Below are 9,833 nucleotides of genomic sequence, written 5' to 3'. Positions count from 1 at the left end.
CTGCCTGATTAGACTTAATTTCAGGTTAAGCATCATCAGTCTTTAGTTACACTGATAAGGTGAAGACATACTTTATGTTGAAACATTAGTATTACTATAACGTGTGTTCCAGGTCTCACATCTCTCCAGATCTTCCCACAAATTGTTTTGTTTTTTTGCCCAGGTTCTGAGTTATGTCTTGGGGATGTCTACCTCCACCCCACCACAAATTGAATATTTAGTGCCCACACCATTTAAAATTGCAAACCCCATATCTTATTTTTCCTACTCTTGCACACCGCATTCAATCACTTTCTATAGGTCTTGTGTGGTGAAATGGGAGGACAAGCTATCGGCATGTTTAAGTATAAAAAATATGAAATTGGTCAAATAAATCTGTGTTTTCTGATCTTGTGACGTCAAGAAATCATAAGTGTTCATTCAGTAGAGTTAAATCGCTTTGGGGCAACTCCTCTTACAGCATGCATCAGAGCTGAACATTAGCTGCTCTTGTACCATTTGTGCCCTTTAGTTTTTGCTTTGTATTTGAAATCAATATACAAGTACAATGCATTGGGGCCGCAGCCTGTGCGTACTGGAGCAGCAAGGATGATTTTGTTAAAGTTTATACCACTACATATATAAATTGCATTCATAGAACTTTTAGGGAAACCTTTGTACATTAAAATAAAGAAATACAAAAGACAAGTGTAATTTAAAATAAACTTTGTGAATTTATTGTTTTATACTTACTCGTACACATCATACAATCCTAAATCTTCAAATAAAAGAAAAATAAAAAGATATCTGGTGGTGTTTCTGGGGGACTGGAGTGCCAAGGAACAAGAAGTACAGCTCTGTGAACATTGTAGATTTCATTTGATGTCCCTCAAGCTCATCTCGAAAAGACAAGATTGAATCGAGTCACGGTCATTTGTCTTTTCTTCTGCAGTGCAACTGAATTTCAACCGGACTCGTCACAGCCGACAGGTTTATCATTATTATCAATCAAAACCCTCGCACGATGAAGACATTGATTATGAAAGGCTGTGCTAAAGACGGCATTGAAGACATCAAAACTCTATCGAAGCAACAGAACAGAAGGAAGAGCACTGTATACATGTACTGATAATATCGAGATTCTTTAGGTGTGGTTGCCCTATATTGCTGGTGCCAAGTCCATCATCACAAATAGTCGCTGATCCAACTGTCCGAAATCACATGTAAGAAAAATTGGGCCTCCACCCAAAAACATGATAAATGACATTACAGTTCGATATGAGCAGTCAATAGAAAACAAGTGTCCTCACAATTTACACAGCTGAACAATCATCCCAAGCAAAGTACTTTTACTCTGAAAGGACTTTCAAACTGTGAAGGAATACTGAGCATTTTGTAGGTGACAATATTTTGTAACGGTGATCAACGCAGCAGGCAAGCTTGAATAGTCGGAATATAAATAGATGCACCCTAGGGAACATCAAACTACAGAGTTTCAACCACAGCTTCCCTCTGAATATGACAATATTTAGAGTTTCAAGTTTCCACCAGTGGTAATAAAACCAGTCTGGGGCTTTCGATGACCAGCTCATCCTGGGTCAACACTCCGGGTGTTGGCACGCCAAAGTCACGAAGCCATTTATACGTCTATCAGCCGCACTAGGACTTAAAACAGGAATTATGATCCAATAAAAAGGAGCCAGAACTAAACTCAACCAGGTCCAACATGATCCTCTGTGCATACAAGGAGAAGAGTCATTCACGCCCAATACGTCCCGCATTGGCTTATTTTGAAAAATACATACTCTGCAAATTCCTTGAAACTTTTCCACAGCGCTTTCATGAATACTTAACGATGAAGCATCATTCACAGAGAAAAAGCTTTTTGATAATGAAAAGATGAAACCTCAAGTGCCCCTCCGCATCTCACAAGGGGCCTTTTTAACTTATTATCTCTGTGCTGTGAATAGACTTAAGTAAACAGGATAAAAAGCATGTGCTGGGCTAATGTGTGATTCAGCGCGGTGAATAAAGCTTACGGGACTCGACAGCAATCCCACTGGTATTGCAGAATAGAAGCCACGTGGCCCGTAGAAGAGACTCACGGTGGAGCCAGATACTGAACATACTTTGGGACATTACATCGGGCAGATGATGTGATTTATAGCGTGTAAATAAAATGGGGAAAAAAAGATCAGTGCCATTCGTAGCATTCTTTTTTTTGGGGGGGGGGGGGGGGGGGGGATAATTATGAAAAGCACTTTTCTACATAGTACTATTCTTCACCTTAGTCCCCCACCTTTATTACCTGGCAGAAATCTACATTAAGATTATACTGTATGAATAGGAGCCATATGGTATTTACATCTGGAGAAAAACAAAACGGTAGAGCCCTGTTAACTTGACCTTACGGTTCCAGCCATGCATTGTGCTACTGCTGTGTGGCTTTTTTTCAAGTAAACATTCCAGCTTCATTTCAAACTGTGCAGCCGGTTACCAAACAGTAACTGGTATGTTTGACTGCACACATGCAGCTAAGTTTGATCATCCTAGAAGAAGCTCGCTGGACTCGTCTGAATCTGAGCACATGGCAAAAAAAAAAAAGCACAGCACGCGACTCGGCAGCATTGCGCTTAATTTAGCTGAGCGGGAGAGTCACCGCGAACCCAGGTCAGTTTTCATTCAGCATGTGTCAGTGGTCTGCTGGTGGTTAGAGAAACAAGGAGCTTCCCCCTCGTGGAACGGAAAAGAGGGAACACGGCCTCGCTTAAACGGAACGTCTCATCGATCAGGCAACTTCTTCTGCTGTACAGATAAAATAAAAACGGCAAAATGACCCGGATGCTGAACAAAACTGAGTAGGCGTGGCACAGGATCTGGTGCTCTGCAGTTGACACAATTTGTTGTGCTTTGTTTCCAAAATTCCAAAACTATGGAGATTTTTACTGCACGATTGTGACTGTAACGGCTTAACTGGACTCTACTCCATCACGTCAAAGCTTGTGTATGTTTTATTCAATGGTGAAATAATCAAGATGGAATTACTTAAATATAATTGAAAAGGTTAAGTGCAAATCTTAACGATTTGCTGACACATGCTGCCAATCCTCCAGCACAGACCAACCAAACGATAAAAAATAAATAGAATGCAATCACACAATTCAAGCTAACTACAATATATTAATATAGATCTTCTGATGTCATACGCTCATTAAAACAGGGGGGGGAAAAAAAAGGAGAAAAGAAACAGAATTCAATCACTCCGTTAAGTCAAGGTTCTCAGTTTCCCCGATCCTTGCCCTCCCCCTCCCCCTCCAACAACTGTTCATGCACCCAATATCAGTATGATAAGTCAATATATCAAAGAGAAACGTTTCTGGAAAATGACTTGGGAGTTCAACGTATGATGACCCATAGAGAAAGGGTAAGAGGATGTGGGAGGGGGAAAAAGTATGCCAATTTGACAATAAGTTGACATCATTTTCAGTCTGGGGTGTGGGGGGGAATATATGTACATATATATATATATATACACATATATTCCAACGCCCTTAAAAGGTCTTGCTGATAGATGAAATCGCCGAGTTTTTTTTTTGTTACTTCTTAATTGACCTCTGTGCCATTAATCAGGCTGTGACACATTCCTCAGCGTACCCCCGTCTCATTCCAACTGCCTTACAGGGATTGTATAAAAAATAAAACCACACGATCCCCACCGAGTTGAGAAACAAAAAAGGGCTAAAAATCAAATGCCTTCCCTCCCCACAGCAACACTAACGTCCACCAGGCCCCTACGGCCCTCTCCCCGACTCTCAAGTAAATGTGCACACACTGACTTTCATACAAACACACACACACACACACAGAAGCGCTCAGATTCATCCGCAGTCAATAGTGGAGAGAGAGAGAGAGGGAGAGGCCGGTAAGGGAAGCGTCATGGCTGCAACCTCACCGCCCCGCCCCGGCTTAGTCTGCCATGAACAAATGAAGCCATGATATCAGGTGTTTTTCATCCAAGTCGCCATTGTTCAGATTCACAAACTCAGAGACTTTTTTTTTTCCCTGTTTGCACTCAGTCCCTCATAACTTCTGTATTTTCTCAGCCACCACGATGGGGTTCTCCTTGCGTATGCGGGCAGCGGCTGCACTCCGGTAATCGTAGGGACAGTCGTGTTTGTCAGAGTAACGGTGAACGGCACAGAACAGGTTCCCGCAGCGACAGTCAAAGCCTTCAGTGGAGAGAAGCAAACACGGTCAGTCAACATACAAGCGTGCTCTACACATCATCACACACTGAAACAAGTTACTTTGCACACTAATTGTTGTAGCGAGGACGAGTTTTGCTGCACCGACCGCTCAACACCCAGAACCACAGGCGGAGTGTATTTGCTCTTTAAATGGGCATATTTTACATTACTTTAATATATTTTACAACAAAGAGCCCCTTCAACACGGATCAAAACAGGACATGAATACAGGCCGGCTACTCGGCTACGTATTTGACCAGACCATGAGAGTTCATGCTAATACCAGGTTGCATTCTGCCGACTTTCTACATTTGTTGGGTGAGGGATTAGGCATAAAAACACAAATATTACAAAGATTAAATAGGACTGGAGCCTCCTTTTGGGGTAATCCAACCGCGGAGGCCAGCAGTACACTGTGAAATGCACCACTGACCTGCAGAATGTTGCTCTCTGTGCAAAGCGTTTTGGTTGTGGAGAAAGAAAAACATCACACAAACCATGGACTGGGAGTTCAATGTTAGGTAGTTTCAGGTTTTTCAATTTTAGAGATGATTTTACCATGCCTAAATCAAAGCTTAGCTCGAAGTTTAAGGTCAGATAAGACGTGGCGGATATCCCAAAAACTCCCCAACTGTTCTCTATTGCGTCAGAGGTGAGATGACTCTCAGTCAAAAACAAAAGCTCCTCTCTTCCTTACCGGTAAGGCCCACTTTCTTCCGGCAAGAAAAGCAGCGGTTCTTTTTCTTGTTTTTATCTGGAGTTTGGTCGTTATCAGACAAAGCCTGCGCTGCTTCCTCCACTGGTTCTGATAAAGAAAAAAAACACACAATGGTGACAAAACAATCCATTGTTTGTTCCCGTATATGCTTCTATACAAGGATAACTACATGTCAAAATAAAACAGATATATTCACAAGATACAAAAAAAATAAAATAAAAGAGTTACTGCGATCTGATACGGTATAAAATAGCTTTATATTTATTCTTCGTTTCTCTTTCAGAGACAATTACGGCCACTAAAGCATCGCTGCATTCACTCTCTTCCCATCTGGACATTTGGATGATGAGTTTGCGATACTAAGGGCCGTCCCAAACCAGCCAGCGTGACAATAAAACCCTCCATCCTCTGCACAGGTGCAGAGCGGAAAACTCCCATTAACCCAGAAACAACCATGCTGAAAATTGGAAAAAGAAAAATCACATAATTTGAAGTTCCATCTGACATTCATCATAAAATATAATTTTATGATAAAAAAAATAAAAATAAAAATTCCGTACACTATTATTTCAAGGCGGGATTAGAGTATAAAACATACAATCCTCAGAGTGTTTGTTTCTATTGATTAGTAGATCTTCATGGTAAAAGGCGGCCAGTGCGTCCCACGGTTTAAATGTTTATTCATACCGTTAATAAGTAGCGCCCTCCACAGCTGCTAGTGTGACTCACGTAATGCGAACAGTGGGTAGGGACTGATCATGGAAAAAGGACCACCGATTCCTTTGATGTGTACCTGAGCTGTTGGAAGTCCCCTCTTCCTCTCCCTCCTCAGCCTCCGCTCGATCGGAGTCTACAGCTCCCGAGTCCTGGGAGATGCTCATAGCGGTCATCTGTTGAGTTACTGGGCTGGGGGAGCTGGGCCTGGCGTCACAAAACAACACACAAACAAATACCGTTAAACCAACACAGGAAGTATTTTCTACTTCATTTTGTAGGAACTGTATGGCTGAAAGATTTGAGTATATTTTGTGAGTGATAACGTCTTTACTTCGCAGACAACCTTGATGCTCCTGTTGCCATCCTGAATGACTTACAAACCATCTCTGTGAAAATGGAGTGAACACAATCCAAACAATTCAGTCGGTTTTTTTTTTCCAACCACAGAAACAATTTTGCGTTTTTTTTTTGGGGCTGCATACATTAATCCCGTCATTTAGTTTGGTGACTGACTACAACCTACTTGGATCTGTTTCAGCACTTTCTCTGTCAGCTACTTTGAGAAATGCCTTTTGAAGAGCTATCGCAATCAACTCGACAAGACACAAGCAGCTACAAACAGAAAGCGGTACAGTGCATATATATATATATATATATATATATATATATATATATATATATATATACATACAGTACACAGCACAATCCATGATAATATTATGCAGACAGATCAGGTGCAAATCCCTTCTGATAATTCCAAAAATGTCATCACACTGGGAAGAAATGGCTGTTTGGACTTCTCTGTGGAACAACTTCTCTGATAACTGGGTTCATTAGAATGTGAGGTAATCTGTGCTTTCCAGGACACAGAACTGTACAGAAGTACAGTTACATTATTAAATCCTCTCGTCAGCTATCTGATCTGATTATATTCCTCTAAGATCGACCCTGGTCTGTTGTCCTAGTTACATCTACAACAAAAATCCAACACAAGCGTGTTTTTTTTAAACTGTTAAAACAGCCTCTCATGACATCATCATCTTCAAATACTTTTGTTGTCACTTATCGCATGATATATTGCAAGATTCACAAATGATTTATTGGCAAAACTAAAAGCACACCACAGCTCTTACAAAATGCTTAATTACCAAAAAATAAATAAGCAAGGCCTGCAACAATTATTCAGTGTTATGCAGCAGTTTTAGGAACAGGCCCTTGGGCACGTTTATAAATCACAGAACATCACTCTTGAGCTCTTTCTTTCAGCATCAACTTTAAACAAGATATGGTTCATTCTGCCTGTGTTATTAACTATCAGAATAAAAAATATCACAAGACTCAAAACATCGACACAGAGAAAGCACTGGTCAGTACCCAATGACTAGCCATCCACAGTAAAGAAATAAAAACATTCTACGCAGGTACGGGGCTTACAGAGAAAGAGTATGTGTGTAATGTCACAGATAAAGAACATGTAGTTTTTGTTTTCTTTTAAAAACTAAGCCTACCTCCTATAATTACTGTTGGATTACTGTTATTGTGTGCAGACTGAACGAAAAGGCAAAGCAGAGACACTCAGTCACCAAGAAAACGCCACCGAGTGACAAAGCACCGAATAAAAGTGTCCAATTTATCACAAACATAACGCCACCTATGAATGCTGTGAAACAAACAGAACCACAGTCAGCGCTGACCGGGCATTAGGCTCGGCTGAGAGCACACATTTGTCAGATTTGGAGATTTGGTCTCCAGACGTGCAACACATTTGTTGTGTATTGAACTCTTAAAAGGTGGCTGAAAATGTAGTATTGACGAGCAAAAACCAAAAGTCCTCAGGCGAAGATAAAAATGTCTGAATGGCCAGAGAAGATTGTATCTTGAACAGTAAGATGTGAATATCGTTTACCATCTCTGATTTCTGCAGAGGCAAGCTGCTGACCAGTTGAAGCGACTAATGAGAACACAATGTGCTGGAGCTAGTGATGAACTGATCTTCTCGTCTATTTTGTCAATTAAACAAGCATTTTAACAATATAATCAAATGTCCACTAGAATGACAAACACCATGTACAAGTTCAGAGCCCAACGTTTCCCCAATTATGTTGATATAATTACTCACCTTGTCTAATCTGCTTCTTCACAGTGAACACAGTACGTTGTGTTCTTAATTATACTTGAGTCAATGAGATTTAAATCACCACTTAATTCCCAACGACCGATCGTTTGAGGACTCCTTCCCATCCGTGCCGTCAACATACCTGGCCGTTTGCTCCTCGGGCGGGGTTCCGGCCACCTCTGTGCCGGGCTCTGAGGTCGTGCTCTCCACAGCCACACCAGCCGACCCCGGCGAACCTGCTGGTGATGTAACAGCTGTGTGGGGACAGAAACAGTCTGATAGCACCAACAACACAAAGCCTGCTGTTTTGGCCGTGAACATGAAGGACTTTCTATCTGTTTCAAAGTATCCCAACATCTGCCAGTCATCGATGTGGTTTGATGTCGCTCTCTTGCTTTCTGATGCCACAGTGAAGGCAGCTACTGCTACCTCTGTTCTCCAACCCATTTTAGCAGATCCAAGTGCACCCCCCCCCCCCCCATGACTGTACAGTTTTTAAGTGACCCCCCCTGTTCTTCCCCACCTAACAGACCCATATCTCACACCGCACTGGTTACACGTCTCTCCCATCTCCGTACCTTTCTCGCTCGGGGGGCTGGATCGCCCCCCTCCCTGTTGCCTCTGCAGGTGTTCCTTGTAGCAGACCGAGCACATGCCGTTGTTGCGGGGGTTACCATAGAAACCGCATCCCATAGTGCAAAGCATTGGCACCTGCGTCTGATTGGTCTCCTGAGCCATGCTCAGACAGAGGGGGTAAGGGGGATGGGAGAGGATATTCCTGGAAAAAATGGGTCACAGAAGTCAGTCAAAATGATTAGATTTAATTACATTTATCTAGTTGATTACATGGTTATTCAGATTGCTTCTTTTTTTTTTTAAAGCTAAAAGAGTTTGGAGACTGGCACTGGAGCATGAGAGTGGAGTTGGTTAACATGAGTTAATTTGTGGGTAATGACCTACTAATTGTAGCTTTAATGAAGGTCTGTCAAACAGGTTCATACCTTAATCAACCAAAATTACCTCCAACACAGTGAAAAACTGCCACTGAAGAAGAACTGGACTTTTTTTCCACACTTAACCGAGACTTTAGAATAAATGATGTTTCTAAATGAAAGACCAAATCAATCGCACACATAATGGAAAAGAAGAGCGGATACATACAGAACAGACTACACAACCTAGCGGTTAATGCACAGCTGCTCCTGCAACAATAGGGCAACACGCCAGTGAGTTGTGAAAAGTAGCACACTATGGAATTGTCACACAAACCAGGTGGAGAGCCGTGCGTATGAATGAAAACAAAGGGCACAAAGAGACGTGCCGAGTTTCAGTGTAAGAGGCAAGTTACGGTCTGCGAAATACACAAGCCAGCTCAGCTGGTTTATGCGGTCTGCAGAAAGATGTTCTGATCGGGACAAAAGTTAACAAAAACAAACAAAAGCTAAAAGACATGTCTACACTAGCAATACACCCTTCACGTTCAGCGATGACCTGGCGAACGTTGACGCTACGTTGCTTCCAGGTGTAGCTAAACAACTTCCAGCTGACTTGCCCGCCCCCCCAGTTTTGAGTTTTGCCCGCAGCAGAAAACAATTGGCGTCCTATGCTCGCATAGCTCAAAGCAAACACCAACATTAGCAAACAGCTTTGTCTGTCTGACTGGATACCACCACAAAGAGGACACAACTCACCTGGTGGCCTCCGATCGCGATGAAAATCAAGACTATGAAAAAGCACAGCGTCCTTAGCGACAGACTGTAAACAAATTGTGTTTTAAATCGAATAAACGCTAGTGTTAGCAGGCTAACGTTAGCTGCCCTGCTAGCATTAATCAGCCAGCCCCTCGAAACACAGCGCGCTTCCCGACAGCGTCCTAGCTTGGTTTTAAATCGGTTACGCACAGAGTCTCTCGTAGCGGGTCTAAAAATGAAGACCGGTACCTGAAATTCGAGGTACCGAGGGCTGCCGACGACCTTGGGCTTCAGATTTGTACAAGTTGTGTGTCCCCCCCACCAGCAGAGCGCGCGGCCTCTTACCCAGCGCTAGCTCCCGACAT

The 9,833-nt window shown here is 42.4% G+C and overlaps 1 protein-coding gene across 1 annotated transcript; it reads right to left on the bottom strand.

The window, feature by feature from the left end:
• Positions 1 to 699: 699 nt before the first annotated feature.
• Positions 700 to 9,831, bottom strand: LOC306776385 (AN1-type zinc finger protein 5). The gene is made up of 6 exons (XM_079267053.1): positions 9,718 to 9,831; positions 8,356 to 8,555; positions 7,920 to 8,031; positions 5,738 to 5,865; positions 4,924 to 5,031; positions 700 to 4,208 (listed from the first exon to the last, which is right to left on the bottom strand). Exons 2-6 carry the CDS (start codon positions 8,513 to 8,515, stop codon positions 4,060 to 4,062), a joined length of 657 nt encoding a protein of 218 aa, XP_079123179.1. The 5' UTR covers positions 8,516 to 8,555; positions 9,718 to 9,831; the 3' UTR covers positions 700 to 4,059.
• Between the last annotated feature and the right edge of the window lie 2 nt (positions 9,832 to 9,833).

Source organism: Melanostigma gelatinosum (assembly GCF_949748355.1).
Source record: "Melanostigma gelatinosum genome assembly, chromosome: 4".
Taxonomy (NCBI): Eukaryota; Metazoa; Chordata; class Actinopteri; order Perciformes; family Zoarcidae; genus Melanostigma; species Melanostigma gelatinosum.
Note: the sequence above shows the minus strand (reverse complement) of the source record. Positions and strands in the feature narration are given on the sequence as shown.

Coding starts and splice junctions, on each gene's coding strand:
- LOC306776385 (XM_079267053.1), bottom strand. CDS start 8,515: ATGGCTCAGGAGACCAATCAGACGCAGGTGCCAATGCTTTGCACTATG. Junction 8,032..8,355: donor CAGCCCCCCGAGCGAGAAAG/GTACGGAGATGG, acceptor GTCCCCACACAG/CTGTTACATCACCAGCAGGT. Junction 4,209..4,923: donor GAAGAAAGTGGGCCTTACCG/GTAAGGAAGAGA, acceptor TCTCCACTGAAG/GCTTTGACTGTCGCTGCGGG.